The sequence below is a fragment of the Rhinolophus sinicus genome, linkage group LG18 (genome assembly GCF_036562045.2).
Source record: "Rhinolophus sinicus isolate RSC01 linkage group LG18, ASM3656204v1, whole genome shotgun sequence".
In the NCBI taxonomy this organism is placed as follows: Eukaryota; Metazoa; Chordata; class Mammalia; order Chiroptera; family Rhinolophidae; genus Rhinolophus; species Rhinolophus sinicus.
Window position 1 is genome coordinate 12568796 of NC_133767.1, and position 17179 is coordinate 12585974.

Consider the following 17179-nt stretch of genomic DNA (forward strand, 5'->3'; position numbering starts at 1 on the left):
GCAGGTAATTTCTGCTTCCCGCGGGCACGGCCCTCGCGCGAGTTTTTGGGAAAGACGCGCGAGATAATCGAGGTGACTGTGCGGGGACTGTTGGCAGCAGGGAATCCGAGCTAGGTTTGCGCTGGGGCTCTTTCCCCGTGGCAGACATTGAAGCTCCGGGAGGGGAGGCGACTCGCGCGCGGTCGCAGCCACCGGGGCAGTGGAGGGACTCGAACCGACACTGCCTCCCCTTCCTGGCCTGTTGGCTGTGGGGTCCCGGGCATGCCCCAGACAGGCAGACTCGACGGAGCGAGTTAGACAAGGAGAATCGGGTATAGCCACTGAGTCCCGCCTTCCAATACCTGGGTTATTGTTATCACGGGCTGGGGTGCTTTAACCTGGTACTTAGGAGCTGGGGTTCTGGCATCAAAGATGTGGGTTCCAGCCCCATATCTGTCACTTCCTAACTATGTGACCCTCCTTGGGTTCAGTACTTAAAACTCAGAGCTTCAGGTTTTGTGTTTTTAACCTGTAGAGATCATCACAGTACCTCTGTTATTACTAAATTAGGAACAAACGGAGTGCAAATGTCTGTTGCCTGGCGCTTAGGAATTGGTGGCTGTTATTATTTAGAAAGAAGCAGCCAGAACAAGGACTGTTTGGGGCTGGAGGTTGTTGGGGGCCTGGGGAGAGAGGGCTACACCTTGGCCTGGGAGGCTTTAGCACCTAGACAGAAGGTACCGTGTTTCCCTGAAAATAAGACCTAGCCGGACAATCAGCTCTAATGCGTCTTTGGAGCAAAAATTAATATAATACCCAGTCTTATTTTACTATAAGACCGGGTCTTATACTATATTATATTGGACCGGGTCTTATAGTAAAATAAGACTGGGTCTTACATTAATTTTTGCTCCAAAGGATGCTTTAAAGCTGATGGTCCGGCTAGGTCTTATTTTTGGGGAAACACGGTAGGCAAAGGCACTTGGCATGTCTTTTGCAGCCTTACCCTGAACAACTTCTGCCTTTAGAAATGAGAACTCCACAGGGCACTTCCGTCTTCTCCAGAACAGTTTTCCTGTCAGGGATAGGGAGCCTGTTTATCCTGGAAGTGGTCGCAAAGATTATCTTCTTGACCAAACGCTACGCAGGCTCCTCTGAACTCTCTTCTCTACTAGGCCCTGACTTTTGGGCTTCCAGGTTCATGTCTACATTGTCCAATTTTAGCAAGCATCAGTTTAGCCGAAACACCCCACCCTGAATATTGGATTGGGTTCCTCAACCTCCGGCACCCCTCAGGTGATGTCTAATGACCGTGGCCTGCCTTCAGCAAGAATCCCCTCTGCCCCCTGATGTTTCCTCTTACGAATCCTTACTCCCTCCCCTGCGATAAATGTAGGCTTTTCCTTGGTCTCAGAATTGAACCCGATCTCTCCACTGCAAAATCCCATTGCAGTGGTCCCTACACCTATGTCTGTGGTCGTGGACAAATCATTCTTTAACAAGTGGCATGAATAATTTTTTCTTCTTTAGCAGTGGTTGAGAAGCCTATTCCTCAGTTGTACCTCTCTCTCTGTCGATCTGTCTCTGTCTCTCTCACAGGCTGGCTCTCTGCATGTTGGCTTCAGCCCGCAGCAGATTTTTTTAAGGGGGAAGCTGGTCATTTTACCTGTGACTATTTCTCATCGCGTATCTCTGGCCTCCTGGGCTGCCGAAGCAAGCCTTTGAAGAAAGTATTGAAGCCAAGAATATGCTGCCTTCCCTCTGTGAGGCAGAGCCCAGGTGAATGAATGGTCCTTTTGTCGAAATAGTCTCCAGCTAAAAGAGCAAGTGCATCACTCTCTCTCCTCGCCCTGCTGAGTTTTGCGTCATTGCATTGTCACCACCTGTATCATTTTTTATGTCTGTGTATAAACCCTTGTCTGTGTGTGCCAGACTCAGCCCAGAAATGTGTTGATGTATTTTGTTTATCTGAAACAGGATTAACACCAATTTTTTTTAACACTTTTATTTATTTAAGGGTGTTTTTCTGGGACCCGTCAGCTCCAAGTCAAGTAGTTGTTTCAATCTAGTTGTGGAGGGCACAGCTCACAGTGGCCCATGTGGGGATCGAACTGGCAACCTTGTTGTTAAGATCGCGCTCTAACCAACTGAGCTAACCGGCCACCCTGAATTAACAACATTTTAAATCTACATTCAAAAGTTTTCACCTAAACATCCAGATATATGGTTTCTGGGGAACAATCAGACTGGCTGGTAGTGTGGGGCCTGCATCCCCCACTACTTCCTGTGTCCCTGACACAGGTCTTGCATCAGCAGCTATCTGTCATTATGCTGGCACTGCTGTGTTTCTTGAGGTAGAAGTTCTCCATACTCACTTCACTCTCATGTGGTAACACAAAAGAATAACCGAGAGGGACACGTGTTTCAAGAAAAATGGGAAGAGAGCATGTCTTTATGGAAAGCGAGACTATGCCAGAATGTTCGGTGTACAAACAAAGTGTGTCTGTGTCGAAAGCCCAGTCTTGCCTTCCTCCCTGGTCCTTGTGGGTGTGTGAGCACACGACCCCAGGTTTGGAGTACGTGGTGGTCTGAGGAGAATTTTGTGTCATTCCAGGGACTGGTGGTATTTGTGGGTCTGGCTATGTGCTATGGACTGAATCGTGTCCCTCCAAAACTCATGTTGAAGCCCTATCCTGCAATGTGACTATATCTGGAGGTAGGGTCTGTAGGAGGTGATTAAGGTGAAAAGAGGTGATACAGGTGGGGACCCAAGCCAATAGGTCTGTGGCCTTACTAGGAAGAGGAAGAGAGACATTACTGTATCTTTCCACCATGTGAGGACACAGTGAAAGTGGCCATCTACAAACCAGGAAGGGAGATCTCACCAGGAGGAACCAAATCCACTGGCACCTTGATCTGGGACTTCCAGCCTCCGTAACTGTAAGAAATAAATGTCTGTTGGTTCAGCACCCCGTCTGTGGTATTTCGTTATGGCAGCCCAAGCCAATTAAGACACTGTTTTGTTCCCAAGAGAAGTGTGTGAATCTTTACCCCAATCTGAGCTATGTCTGGACTGACAGCAAGCAAGAGAGTTTAGCAGATGTCATGCCCACAGAGAAGAATTTCCAAGCATGTCTCGTGGTCCTTGAATCCCCTTCTCCCTCCAGACTCCAGTCTTTCTCCACAGTGTTTTCATCCTGGAGGCCATTCTTCCTTGGAGGAATTGTCCGGCTTTGTAAGTCTGTCCTTACCCATCTGCTTCTCATTTGACTTGCTGGCTGTAGGAAAAAGACAGATAAAGTTTCAAATGCTGGGTGGTTCAAGGTGTAAACAATGGGTATCTCCTGCCTCCCTATTAATTGATGTATCCTCTCATCCGTCTAAATTTTAATAGTGGGACCAAACCACATCAGACACCAAGGCTATTTCACAGCATTGCACAGCAAATGCCCTTATCCCGCATTCTTTCTGTTAATGGAAATAATATTAATAGCAAAACAACTAATGTTTACTGAGTGCATCTATGTTTCATCCTAGAGCAAAGTATTTTAATGTACTGTATCATTTAATCCTGGTAAGTATCCTTTGGGGCGTAGGTACTATTTATCCCCGTTTATGTTATTATCAGAATCAAGTGTGTCATAATGTCAGGCAGCAGAGTTCAGTGCCTGAACAAATTCCAGCTATTCATTTATTCAGTCACTCAGCACATATTTACTGAGCACCTCCTATGTGCCAAGCAAATTTACCTACTGTCTAGAAAATCAGAGGGGGGCATGATGGCCCTGAGTGGCCACCTCACAGGAGAATCTTGGGACAGGACTAGAGTCTTCTGAGAAACAGTTTGGATGTTTATGCCAAGGCCGGACATCAGTTACCTGGCGAGTGTTCAGGTGTGCCTTTAGGAGACTACTTGGGACAGCAGGCTCTGGAGTGGGCCTGCCTGAGTTGGTCTTGGCTCTCCCACTTTTCTAGCTGTGTGGCCTTGGGCAGGGCTATGTACCTCTCTGAGCCGGTTTACTCATCTAAAACGTGGGTCATGATACCTACACGAGAGAGTCATTGTAAGGATTTAAATAGCCCAGTAAAAACACAATCCCATGGACTTAGGAAATGCTTTAAAAACATTAGCTTTTATTAGCTCATGGAGGCTTTAGACAAAGTGTAATAAAACACCCACATATATCCGTTTTGGGTCATGGTAGCTCTCTGATGACTCTCCTAGATAACTTCATCGATTAGCTAAACTATTTGACTCTTAATGAAAAGTTGGTAGTCAGCCATTTGGACATTGGGAAGTTGCTACCAAAATGAGTCAGATTTTTAGAGTGCTTGATCTCAGACCATTTTTTCCCCAGCCATAATTAAATAAGAGTGAATGTGAGCTGAATCAACGCCTAGTATGTATCATGGAACTTCACCATCAGTGAGAATTGTCCCCTCTGTCTTCAGAGGAGGATATATGTGTGCTGCTGCCTAGTTGTTTACAAACTTCCGTGAGTATGAAGCTGCCCCTTTCATTCAAACTGTTTTGTGGACTCCATAAACACTGAAAACAAACTACATTTATAAGTATAAATATAAATAGTGATATGTGTGTATAACTGTAAATACTTTTCATTCAGACTATAAACAATGCTTGGGGCCTTAATGGAGCTGTGGACCTCTTACAGGAACTCCACGGAGTCCAAGATCTACAAACTGAGACCCGCAGACTTCATCCCAGTGAGGTTGCAAGTCAGGAAGCTAGAGCCGATGTTTAGGGAGCATCTGTTACATGCTGGACATTGTCACAGGTGCTTTGCAAACAGAATCTTATCTAATCCTATCTGTCAGCTCTAAAGTTGGAGCTGTGACAGTCACCACTTTACCGATGAGGCAAAGGTAAGGCTTACCCAGTTAATGGTGGAGCCAGGATTTGAAACACTGGTTTGGATGCGCATTGATGGAAGCCCAAATTCATCCTGGTTTATATTTGTTATGGACTGAATGTTTGTGTCCCCCTCCCCCAAATAGAATTAAGATGGAAATCCTGGGCAAAGTAGAAATTTAGCCTTTAAATCCCTGTTGGTTGTAGTCTCTGAAAACTGCCCCAATAGTAAAGGACCAAAATTGTAAATTAGCCAGGGCATGGTCACTACATAGACTTGCTAACTTGTGTACATCCAGCTTTGAAGAGAAGATGGCAAGAGATGGAAGGCAGGAGCCCCACAGCTAACCAGGAGGCAGTTAGAAATGGAAAAGTGTGGGGCAGTTTTGAAAATGCTGGTGTTCCCACACCTGTCTGTCCCTGTAGACAGAGCCCAGCATGTCCTGCAATCAGATCTTGGTCGTCCAGTCCTATAGAACCTGCTGTTCCCTCAGAGCAGGTTCAACCTCTTCCATTTTCCTCCTTTTCCCACCCCCACTTTTGTCCATGCTCTCATCTTCCTCCCACACATACCTATCTGTGACTTGTCCAAATGATCTCTTTCCACACCCTTCTGAAGCAGATGGAACGGCAGGCCTCTTGTATTGGACTTCAGCACCAGTCCTCTGAACAGCTCCACCCCTTGGTCCGCCGCCAGCAGCAAGCACACCCACAACCAGGGGGAGTGAGTTCATTCTAAGATTCCAACTTTCCTGACCCGCAGTTGGGTGTTCTAAGGAGAAACTGAGGCATACATGGGCCAGCCTTTCTTCAGGTCCCACCACAAGGCTGTAGGGGCTTGGGGCAGTCCCCAAATCTGACGTCTACTCTTAAAGATGCCTCCCACACAGGGAGATGCAGTCTCTAGAAATCTGTCATTGGCAACCTAGTGTCTGTTCTGCCTCACAGTAAAAATTAGATATCAGCTGTGTGTGCGGGGGGAGGGGCAGGGATGAAACATGAGAGAATGGAGAGTAGGAGTGGAAGAAAAGAAAGCAGGCTGGTGGGAAGGTGGAGAAAGGCACTAGGTCTGGGGATGCCACAGCTGAAGGACTCAGGAATAGCCTGGGTCAGTGATGATGTTTAGGGACACTGACCACATGCTAGACACACAAGCCTCATGGAGACCCTTTACCTGCTTGCCTCCAGGTGCAGACCCCTCCCCCAGGCTCCATCGAGACACCAGGGAACATTAAGTCACCACCTGTTCATAGTGCCTGCTTGGCACAAACTGGAGCCCAATAAATATTTGTTGGTTAATAAATGAAAGAAATAAGCAATTGATAATCAAGAAGCCCCAGCAAGTAACTTTCTGGGTCGTCATTTTCCAGTCTCTAAAATTAAGGGGTTGGACTAGGATAGATGCCTGGCTTCCAACTTCACCCAGCTCTGCACTTACTTCAATGTGTGACCTTGGGCAGGTCACTGAACTTCTCTGTGCCTCCGTTTCCGAGTCTATAAAATAGGAATAACAGTACCTACCTCCTAGGGTGGTTTCAACGGGTGAACCCGATTATAATTGCCAAGCGCTTAGAACAGAGCCTGGCACATACAAAGTGCTATGTAAGTAAAAAAGTAAATTTCCAAGATCCCTTCACCGTGGATTTTCTCAAGCCGAGAGAGCGTGGGTATGGAAAGGCGGCAGGAAAACTGGCCCAGAATCTGCGGAGCCTCCGAGCGTTCGCGCATGCTCACTGCAGGTACGTGTGGGGGAGGACTACGTTACCCACAATGCTTCCCGCGGGCCCACCTTCGCGGCCTCGCTCCCACACTCTTAGCGGGTCAGTCGGGGGTTCCGTACTACGTGACACAAAGTGCATCTCGGGGGCCCGCCTACGTGGCCTCATCGCCACCGACAGCCCGCTCAGCCAATGGCCTGCCCGCACCCGTCTTCGGCCTGCGTCCTGGGGTCCTCTGCCTGCTGACCAGCGTCCGGGGCCGGCCAGCCCGCCGAAGCCCCTGCGCCGCGGTCACGCTCTCATCCCGGCCGGTCCCGGCTGCGCCCGGAGCATCCCCGGGCCCGCAGCGCCACGGGTGAGTGCGGGGGCGCGGGGGCGTGTTCAGGCTTCCTGCCCACGGCGCGTTTCCAAAGCCCGGGTTCGTGCCCCGGCCCCAGCCACCCCTCATTCTCTGAGCCCTGAAGGGAAGAGCCCGAAAAGCATCCCGCCCGCGGAGTCCCAACCCTCCCAGGACCATGGAGCTGGAGGGACCGCCCTGGTGACTATCTACTCGGGGGCCCACGAAGGGGCTTGCTCCCCAAGCTCGAAATCGGGGGGTCAGGTTGACACAGAATCTAAGTCGTCCTGGGCTGGCGGGGCTCTGCTTCTCACCATCTTTCCGAAGGGCCAATTGTACTGAAAAGTTTCTGGAGCTCTGACCGGTGCCAGGCACTGCGCTGAATTTCTAACGGTGGCACTATGTTTTCTATTTTGAGATTTAAACCTTTACTGTAATTCGATTAACAGTGTAGTTTATCTTGGGGTGTTTTCAAAGTTGTTCTTTGCTTTGCTTCCCTCTCCTCCCGCCAAACCTTAATGACTCTGTTTACTATGCGTACCAAGTTTCAAAGGCTCTGTTGACTTCAGACGGTGTGCATACCTGGCTCGAAAGACTTGAAAGAAGTTTTTACATCTGCATAATCCACTCTCATCCCGAAACCAACCAGTCTCTGGGAAGCGCCTTTTTGGCAGGAATTGCCTGACCAAATTCTTTCCCTTAGTTCAGCCTCTCCTTAACTCCCTGTAAAACATTTTGGCCATGCTGGAAGGAAGGGGACAGTGTTTGGACAGGGGGCCACCATCCTCCCAGAAAGCTGGCGTTTTGAATACACCTGCTTTTTTTCCACCCACCTGGCTTCTCCAGTTTTGGTTTTTGTGGGGCGAGCAGCTGGACCGTTTTCGCACGGTAACAAACTATTTCCAAACATCCTTCTCGTTTCGTTCTCTCAGCAGCCTGTGTATGGATGATATCACCATCTTTTTAAATGAGGAAACTGAAGCCTAGAGAGGTTAAGTGGTTTGCCTGGGAATTAGCAGGGAGTTAGTAGCAGAGATAAATTAATCGACTTCAATCCTTTCTTTTTGCCAATGAGGGTGAGTTGGCCCTGGGGCCAAGGCGGTGGCTTATGGATGTAGAAGCTTATCCAGCTCCAGTGCTGCACCCAAAATGATGTTATCATCTGTCCACAGATCCCTGAAGAACTCCTCAGTGTCTGGCCAGGGGTATAAGGAAAGACAGAGTTGACCCCTAAGGTCTGAGAAGGAACAAGGCCCACTTGGAACAATGGCAACCGCCCCGGGCCTCCAGCCCCCACCACCCTTGGAGCAGGATGAGATCCTGATTGTGAAGGTGGAAAACGACTTCCACTGGGAAGAGGAACCCTCCCCGGAGGCAGAAAACCCCAGCCCTGAGACCTGCCGCCAGCGCTTCCGGCTCTTCTGCTACCAGGAGGTGGCTGGACCCCGGGAGGCCCTGAGCCGGCTCCGGGAGCTCTGCTGCCACTGGCTGCGGCCGGAGCTGCGCACCAAGGAGCAGATCCTGGAGCTGCTGGTGCTGGAGCAGTTCCTGAGCGTGCTGCCCGGGGAGATGCAGGCCCGGGTGCGGGAGCGGCAGCCCGAGAGCGGTGAGGAGGCCGTGGTCCTCGTGGAAGGGCTGCAGCGGGAGCCCAGGAAACAGAGGGTGAGGTGGGGGGCGTTTCGGCCCTGAGGTGAGGAAATGAGCCCTGCATTTGGAGATTCTTTGGGCTCTAGAGCCGTGGCCAGCCGTGGTCATCTGGAGGACGTGGGGCCGCCTGGACTCTGCATGGAAGAAGGCAACTGAAGAGTTTCTCAGCCTTGGCCAGTGGGTGTCCCCTGTTGATTAACCATATATAGCCCGCTAGCCCTTTCTAAGTAGCGTGGACTGATTTGTTTACACCATTCCAGTATACATGTATGGATGTTCCAGTATACAGGTGTTTTTGTTTTGTTTTAAAGATTTTTTTTATTGGGGAAGGGGAACAGGACTTTTTATTGGGGAACAGTGTGTACTTCCAGGATTTTTTTCCAAGTCAAGTTGTCCTTTCAGTCTTAGTTGTGGAGGGCGCAGCTCAGCTCCAGGGCCAGTTGCCGTTTTCCAGTTGCAGGGGGCAACTCCTTGCGGGAGTCGAACCGGCAACCTTGTGGTTGAGAGGATGCGCTCCAACCAACTGAGCCATCCGGGAGCTCAGCGGCTGCTCAGCTCAAGGTGCCGTGTTCAATCTTAGTTGCAGGGGGCGCTCCCCACCATCACTTGCGGGACTCGAGGAATTGAACTGGCAACCTTGTGGTTGAGAGCCCACTGGCCCATGTGGGAATCGAACCGGCAGCCTTTGGAGTTAGGAGCATGGAGCTTTAACCACCTGAGCCACCAGGCCGGCCCCAGACACAGGTTGTGATGGGAGGGAGGTTGGAGACCTTCCCAGGCAGCACCTCGAGAGTTGAAGAGATCCCGACAGAGAGGGGGGCGCTGGGAAGAAAGACCAGGGGCTTGTGGGTGCCCTGGTGAGCGCCCCCAGATGTTGCCCAGTCTCTCTCGATCTGTACTGTCCAAAACAGTAGCTCCCAGACACATGTGACCTATGAAATAAAATTGAAAGTGTAGTTCCCAGGTCATACCTGCCACATTCCAAGAGCTCGGTCATCACATACGTGGCTAGTGGCCAGAGTGGATATAGGACACTTCCATCATCTGAAACGTTCTATAGACAGTGTCACTCTAGAGCACGCTCCAACTCCTAACAAGATTTGGGGAGTAGGAAGTCTGCTACAAATTTCTCCTGCTTTTACTCACAAAACTAATTAAGATGGGGGGGAGGTCATTTTATCTGCTATTTTAATTCATTTTTCAGGGCCATGCCCAGATTAGATATTTGGCAAATGCTGACAGGTCACCTTTCTTCCTGTGGCAGTGCCTTGGCCACCCACTGCTGTTCTTTTGCATCCAGCAGGACAGACACATCCCCCCAAAACTTGACTGTGGGTTGAGTGCAGTAACCAACTCCTGCTATCATGGTGACCAATAAGAACACAAGCTCCCTTCCCAGCCCCTCCAGCCTGGGTGTTTGGGGTTCCTGGCATGCTTTCCCTCCGTCACTGTGTACCCCTGGAACCTCTGGGGACTGTCTCCTGTCAGAGTTGTGGAATGTTGGACAAGAGTGAGCGTAGGATAGGGTCCCCAGCGCTGGTTTTACAGTTCGCTGGGAATGTCTCATATCCTATGGACTGTTTCAGAGCTCGGTGAACTCTGAGACTCAAGTTCGTCCAGTTTAACCTCCTCTGGAATTAGGAATTAGGTTATCCTAGAGCTCCTGTAGATGATTTTTAAAATTTAGCAAATGCAGAAATGCCAACTTCCAAAATAAGCTCAGATTCAGGGCCCTTCTGGCCCTGGGGTCTGTTGGGAGCACCAGGGTATGAGGGTAGTCGTGTGGTGGGGAGACACCATGGAATGTCACTCGGGGAAGCAGACCTCCCTTTGTCCTGGCTCATACTCCTTCTCTCTGGGAGCTGGCTGGAGGGGGGGCTGTGTGGCATGTGGAGGGCCCAGGGTACAATTAGTCACAGTGGGGCTGCCCTGTTGGTGAGGATGGCCAGGGGTGCCCACGACAAGAGGGGTTGGGAACGCTTTGGGTCTCCCCGACTTGGGAGCTAATTGGCAGTGCTCCGTCTGTGTGCAGGGCCCTGAGATGCTCTCTGATGACGCAGTGCCCCACCGGACGGGGGGACAGTCTTTGAAATGCCAGGCAGAGGCCCAGCCGGAGGAGCTGTCCCTAGAGGAAGGGGCTCGGTGCTCCAGGCAGCAGCCCCCAGCCCAGCTGAGCCACAGACCCAAGAGAGGACCCCTGCTCTGGCCAAAGAGAGGTGAGTAGCCTCCCCTCCTGAGGAAAGCAGCCCTGCAGGGGAGGGTGGAGGGAAAGGCGTGTCACAGGCGGTTGAGGCCTGTGTGCGTGCAGCAGGGACAGGCTTCCAGGGGGAGCGGAGCACAGGTGGGGAGCAGCTGCTCCTGGCCCGGCCTTCGCAGTGGGCCGTGCGCGTCGCTGGTGACTGTGCTCTTTCTCTAGGCCCAGTGGCCTTCCAGCACCAGGAGCCAGCAGCACCGGCCACGTCCTTCCTTTCAGCTGGTCCCAGGTGAGCTGGCATTCCTGGGGACACTTCTCTCCCATGGCCAGGTCCTCGGGTTTCACAGGTGCTTTCCCCTGGAGTGACCCTTGTCTCCTGGGAACCATCTTGCTATTTCTCAGATGCCACCTGAGTACTAGGCCTGTCCTGGAGGATTCTGGGGTCCAATAGAGAGCTAGGGCAATTGCTGACGCCCAGCTGGGTGTTAGAGTCTCTTGGGACTCTAAGTAAAAATACAGATTCCTCTCCCAGCCCTGAGCTGGAGTAGTATTTAAATAACAGCATTATTGAAATATAATTCGAAGATACACAATTCACCCATTTAAAGTGTGCAGCATTTAGTATATTTACAGAGTTGTACGGTCGTCATTACAATTTTAGAACGTTTTTATCACTCCCCAAAATACTCCCCACCCCCACCCTCCTCCCTTGGCAACCACAGATCCTCTGTCTATGGACTTATTGCTTCTGGACATTGTTTGCTTGGGTTTTACTTCATTTTTTTTGTAAAGCATGTATTTTTGCTTGGGTTGTAGTCATGCTCCCCAGAGCAGTCTGGTGCTAGCTTTGGGAACCGCTGGCCTAGAGCCATCCCGAAGTCTTCCAGTCACCCCGTTTGCGTCCCAGGGATGCTTGAGCTGAGGTAGGGCGTGCTAACCCCTGTCCCCGAGGGGCGTGGGCCCCAGTGGCTGCTCTGTCCACACTGCCTGCGGCCCTGCGGCAACGGGCAGAGTGCTGGGCGACAGTGCTGTCCCGGAGGGGGGGTCCCTGGACCCGGCTCAGTTGGACCGTAGCTGGGATGTACTGCCTGAGAGTGAGGGTAACGTGGGGAGACCCTGGCCGCTCCCCACCAGAAACCATGAGGTGTCTGGTGTGGGCCAGTCCCAGGGAGGGTGGCTCCTTGCGTGAGGCTGGCTGTGGCTGGCCTAGCATTTCCCCAAAGGTGTGTGTTGGCCTCCAGGACCTGAGACCCAGGCCACCTCCCCACTCAGCACCTTCCCTGGCTCCCCACAGCCTACAGGAGCCAGTCCAGCAGTTCTCAAACTAGTGGCACAAGGAATCAATGGGGAGCGTGTTAAAAATAGGAACTCATGCCCAGGGGATGGTTCAGTGGGCCAGGGGCCCTCCCTTGGCAGCCAGCTGCATACAACCTGCAAAGCCAGGGCTGCTGATGTGTCGTCGTCAGTGACGCAGCTGCAGTGGGGGGAGTGTGGCTGCTCGCCACGTCCCGGGCAGATGACCAGAGCTGTCCTGGATTTCTTCTTTTGCGCCTTCACCCACACAGTTGGTCCAGTTTCCCTTCATCTTCTGTGCCACCTTCAGCCCCCACGGGCAGAGCTGCTCTTGGCACGGCCATGGCCATCCACGGCCTGTCCTTACCCACCCAGCCCACCACCCACCACTGTCTCTTCTGCTCTTCCCACTCGGCTCATCCTGCGACTGTCACCCACTCACTCCCTAAAACGTTTTCTAAAGGAATTGAGGTGCTGTTTTGTATCACTTGGGGTTCTGCAGAGAAACAGAACTAATAGGGTACGTGTGTCTGTGTGTGTAAAGAGATGTATTTTAAGGAATTGGCTCACGTGATTATAGAGGCTGGCAAGTCCGAAATCTGCAGGGCGGGCCAGCTGGCTGGAAACCCCGGGGGGGGATTTCTATGTTGCAGTCTTGAGGCCGAATTCCTTCTCTGGAAAACCTCATTTTGCTCTTAAGGCCTTCACCTCATTACATGAGGCCCATCCCAGTATGGAGAGTAACCGGGTTTACTCGCCAGCCAACTGATCGTAGATGTTAATCTACAAAGTAACCTCCACAGCGGTGTCTAGATGGGTGTTTAAACCAAACAACCGCACCATAGCCTGGCCACACTGAAACAGAAAAGTAACCATCACATACTTTCCTTTACAGCCTCGTTTTTTCTAAACTAAGTGTGTGGAAGGAATGAAAATGAAACCTTTCTACTGCCATGTATAAGGAGAACACTCATTTGCTGTGCGCGCTGTGGCGGGACCATCGCTCCGTGCTTTCTGTTCTGTGTCTGTCTCCCACGGTGGTTGTAACTCTTGGCCACCAAGAGTTGTGATGAAACTCTGCACCATTGGGGTTGGATCTCCGGGGCATTAGGGTTTCCCTCCCAGAGCCAGTGAAAGCCTTGGGCCCTGTTTCCTTGCTTTTTCCCTCCTCAGAGGAACCAGTCTCTGCACAGAAGCAAAATAACCACCCACCTCGGTCTTTCAGAGCATCATGCTTTTCTGACGCCCTTTTGCTCTCACAGAGAAAAGGACGTTGCAGTCCCCTGGTTCTCACCGGGCCTACATTACATCCTCTCTCCTCTTTCCCCGTAAGCAGGACTCTCCGCTCCCACGCCCCATCTGGACGCCCGGCAGGGTCAAGGAGGAGACCTTCAGTACCCACCTCGTGCTGCCTTGGGGCCGAGGGACGTGTGTGGCAGGTGCTGGTTCCGGTGAGGGAGTCCTGAAGGAAACGGAAGTGCCAGATTAGATTCTCCCCTCTTCTGGGGTTTAGACGTTGACGGTGATGTTTGTGGAGTTCAATCTCAGGGCCTTAGAGCAGGAGTCGGCAGACTTTTTCTGTAAAGGGCTAGATAGTAAATAGGTTCGTGGGCTCTGCAGTCTGTGGTGTGACTACTCAGTCTGTGGTGTGACTACTCATCTTGGTGTGAAGGCAGCCATGGAGAGCAGAAAGTACAAAGAATGTGGGCAGAAAGATAGGCATTGGCCCTTGGGCCCCAGTGTGCTGACCCCTGCCTAAGGGAAAGGCACGCGGAGACAGGGGACCTTAAGAAAGGTTTGGGACTCAAAAAGGAACCCCTCAATGGAGGAGAGTCGTACCAGATCAGGCTGGGTCCATGTACTGCTCGCAGGCACACAAGTGAAACTAGTCTCCGAGGTGGATATGAGGGCAAGGAGCCTAGGCCGAGCGTGGGACAGATGAGAGACACACTCCCCCCTGGGTCACCCTGTCAGCAGCTGTCTCGCGCCTACACCTGGGGATGGAATTGCCGGGTCCTGTGGTGACTGTGTGTAACCTCCTCGGTCAGACTCGGTTCTTTTTTAAAATTCTGACAGCAGGTCAGGGAGGTGGTTCCATCATCCTAATTGTGCACATATAGGAATTGAGGCTCAGTAAACGTGAGCTGAAGCCCACGTTTGCTTTCTGGAAGTGGAGACAAGAGGGGCCTGCCCGGGGGTCTGCGGTAGACGGTTTCAGCATGGACGTGTCCCAGGGTGACAGGAGGTTCTGTCCCTTCTCGCTGGGTCAGTGTCTGCCCACTGAGCTTTTCAGGGTGCTCTGCTCCCCAGCCCCCCAGTATGCCTCATGCCCCAAGGTCCCCAGGTGGGGTTTGCCTTGGGCTGCAGAGTAGCAGACAAGGAAGGAAAGTAGGACATTTGCCCAACGTCACACCGCCTGGAGGGACAGCCCGGGTCCACTCCAGGGCCCACTTGCTCTGTGCTCTTGTCACCATGGTAGTGGCTCTTGAACTTGGATCTGCAAAGGGGCCTCAGCGGCTGCCCCCAAGCATATGAGTGGGAGGCCAAGCAGCTGGCACCCCAGGCCTGCGGGTCCTGCTCCAACCAGAACAGCCTAGAGCAGGGTCTTTGCCTGGGCACCGCTGGCATCAGGGCTGGATCATTCTCTGCTCTAGGGGCCATCTGGGCACCCGGGGTGCTCACCAGCATCCCTGGCCTCACCCACTAAATGCCACTGGCAACACTCCTGCCCCAAGCCTGACACTAAGAATGTCTCCAGGCATTGCTGAGTGTGGCCTGAGGGGCACCACTGCCCTCCGTCAGTGAGAGTCCCTGGCCTAGAGGTCACAAGCCCAGACGATGGGCTCTTACCAGCTGAGTGACTCAGGGTAAGTTCCCTAACCTCCCTAATGTCTCGTTTTCCTTGTCTGTAAAATGGAACAGTAACAGCACCCACCTCACAGGCATTTCCAGAATTAAATGAGTTTCCTGCCCTGTGTTTATGGCAGCCTCTGGCCGTGGTGTTAGCACCGCACATCAGGGTCTGGCTGACACTCCCTGCTCCGTGTTTTCAGGGGGGATTTGAAGAGCATGGCTCTCTGACATTTTTCTCAGATGGGACGCCACCCTCCTGCCCACCCCCTTGCCTTCTTTCTTATCAGAAGCTCCCCTTTCCTATCCCCTCCCCATGCGTAGCCCTCAGGGATTCTGCTTTCTCTGTCTCAGGCCTTGGGATGCAGTTTGAGGACGGAGAGGACACGAGGGAGGACACACCCACAAGAACAGAGTGGGACCGAGTGCTGTCGGCGCAATCCAGGGGGCCCGGACCCCCACTCACCCGTCAGGGGCAGGCCCCAGTCAGGGGCTTGACCAGGCCCAAGTGGCCTCTGGAAAGAGGGGGTCCTCGAAGGGTGGCAAAGCCGCACATGTGCCCTGAATGTGGCAAAGGCTTTAGCAAAAAGTCCCACTTGACCAAGCACCAGCGCACACACACCGGGGAGCGGCCGTACCAGTGCCTGGTGTGCGGGAAGGGCTTCAGCGACCGCTCCAACTTCGGCGCCCACCAGCGGATCCACACAGGCGAGAAGCCCTACCGCTGCGCCGAGTGCGGGAAGCGCTTCAGCCAGAGCTCCAGCCTGGTCACCCACCGCCGCGTGCACACGGGGGAGCGGCCCTACGAGTGTGCCGAGTGCGGGAAGCGCTTCAGCAACAGCTCGCACTTAAGTACCCACCGCAGGACACACACAGGAGAGAGGCCCTACACGTGTCCCGCCTGTGGCCGGGGCTTCCGCCAGGGCACTGACCTCCACAGACACCAGCGGACCCACAGTGGCGAGATGTGCCCGCTGAGCCACGCCACAGGGGTGCAACTGCCTCCCAGACCCTCGAGGCTCCAGGAGGCCCCCGAGGCTAAAGCCTGACCACCATGCACGGAAGTCAGTCACAGTTCATGAAGCTGCCCGAGCCGTTTCTGTTCCAGAACCAGAAACCCTGACCTTCAGGCATCTTCAGACCGACTCCGTTTGCTCCCCTGGGCCCAGTGTGAGAACACGGCAATGGGACATTTCAGGTGGAGTGCTGGGCACCCAGCAGGTGTATTAGGGTCCTGGGGCTGCCATATAACTGACAACCGCTGGGCGGCTTACAACAGAAATTCTTTCAGTTCCAGAGACCACAAGTCCAAAATCAAGGTGTCTGCAGTGCGGTTCCTTCTGAAAGTTCTAATAGAGAACCATCCTGTGCCTCTTCCAGCTTCTGGTGTTGTCAGAAGTCCTTGCTCTTGGGCTTGTGGCAGCATCACTCCTGTCTCTGCCTCTGTTGTCACATGGCCATCTCCTTCTGTGCCCTCTTCTCTTGTAAGGACAGTCGTTCGATTTAAGGACCCCCCCCCCCAGAATGACCTAGTTACTAATTACATCTGCAATGACCCTATTTCCAAACAAGGTTACATTCTGAGGTGAATTTGGGGCACACTCTTCAACCACTGCAGGGGAAGCCGCTGCAGGGGAAACAGTAGCCTGTGGCATTCGGTACCCCAGCTTTCCCCTGCAACCTTGCCACACTTTCAAAATGGAGCCTGTGGGGGCTTTTCCTATATTCCAGTGGTGTCAACAAAGACATGGGGTTACCTTCGGAGATCCCCAGCAGTTCTGTAGGATGCATGCCTGGTGTGGGGATGCTTCCTGGAGACTCCTGAGCTCCCCAACCTGAGGAAGCCTGGGGATTTGACTGCCCTCTTCTCAGGGCAGGGGTCCAGGCTGCCTCTGCTCCAGCCCCAGGGGGCCATGTTCCAGGCCACAGGCCAGCCTTGGTTGTCCCCACTCTATTTTCTGAGGTGGACGTGCCTCTGATTTGTTCACATCCATGATCTTCTGAGGGGCTGGGGGGATAGGTATAGAGTCCTTATTCAGTTTGGTCATCACTGGCATCATGAGGCAGCTGCTGAAACCACTGGATTCCAGAACATCCCATTCAGAAGTGTGGCCGGTCCTCATGGCTGGCCCGGTGGCTTTGGCCCTCAGGCCAGCTCCTGGCGCTCCATTCTATTGTGTCACCCAATCACTATTTTCACCTTTTCATACAACTCAGGTTCCAGGGTGTGTGACATGCTTTTCTCCCTTAATAAATGTCAGCCCTTCTGGACCTGTATGCTCTGTCCTGTG

The 17179-nt window shown here is 52.6% G+C and overlaps 1 protein-coding gene across 10 annotated transcripts; it reads left to right on the plus strand.

The window, feature by feature from the left end:
* The first annotated feature begins 4 nt into the window (after positions 1-4).
* On the plus strand, positions 5-17163 carry ZNF500 (zinc finger protein 500). Of its 10 annotated transcripts, XM_074322699.1 has the most exons (6): positions 5-72; positions 1579-1758; positions 5469-5573; positions 8077-8566; positions 10584-10767; positions 15243-17163. In XM_074322699.1, the coding sequence occupies exons 4-6, from the start codon at positions 8171-8173 to the stop codon at positions 15935-15937; spliced, it is 1275 nt and encodes a 424-aa protein (XP_074178800.1). In that variant the 5' UTR covers positions 5-72; positions 1579-1758; positions 5469-5573; positions 8077-8170; the 3' UTR covers positions 15938-17163. The 10 variants fall into 10 exon arrangements, with proteins under 10 accessions (XP_074178800.1, XP_074178801.1, XP_019612023.2 ...); XM_074322700.1 differs by lacking the exon at positions 5469-5573 and having other exon boundaries at positions 5-114; XM_019756464.2 differs by lacking the exon at positions 5469-5573.
* The last annotated feature ends 16 nt before the right edge of the window (positions 17164-17179 follow it).

What these genes read in the sequence shown, in the direction of transcription:
- ZNF500 (XM_074322702.1), top strand. Translation starts at nt 8,171, where the DNA reads ATGGCAACCGCCCCGGGCCTCCAGCCCCCACCACCCTTGGAGCAGGAT. An exon ending in CCTGCTCTGGCCAAAGAGAG is followed by an intron (nt 10,768 to 10,967) that starts GTGAGTAGCCTC and finishes CTCTTTCTCTAG; the next exon opens with GCCCAGTGGCCTTCCAGCAC. An exon ending in TGTACTGCCTGAGAGTGAGG is followed by an intron (nt 11,846 to 15,242) that starts GTAACGTGGGGA and finishes TCTCTGTCTCAG; the next exon opens with GCCTTGGGATGCAGTTTGAG.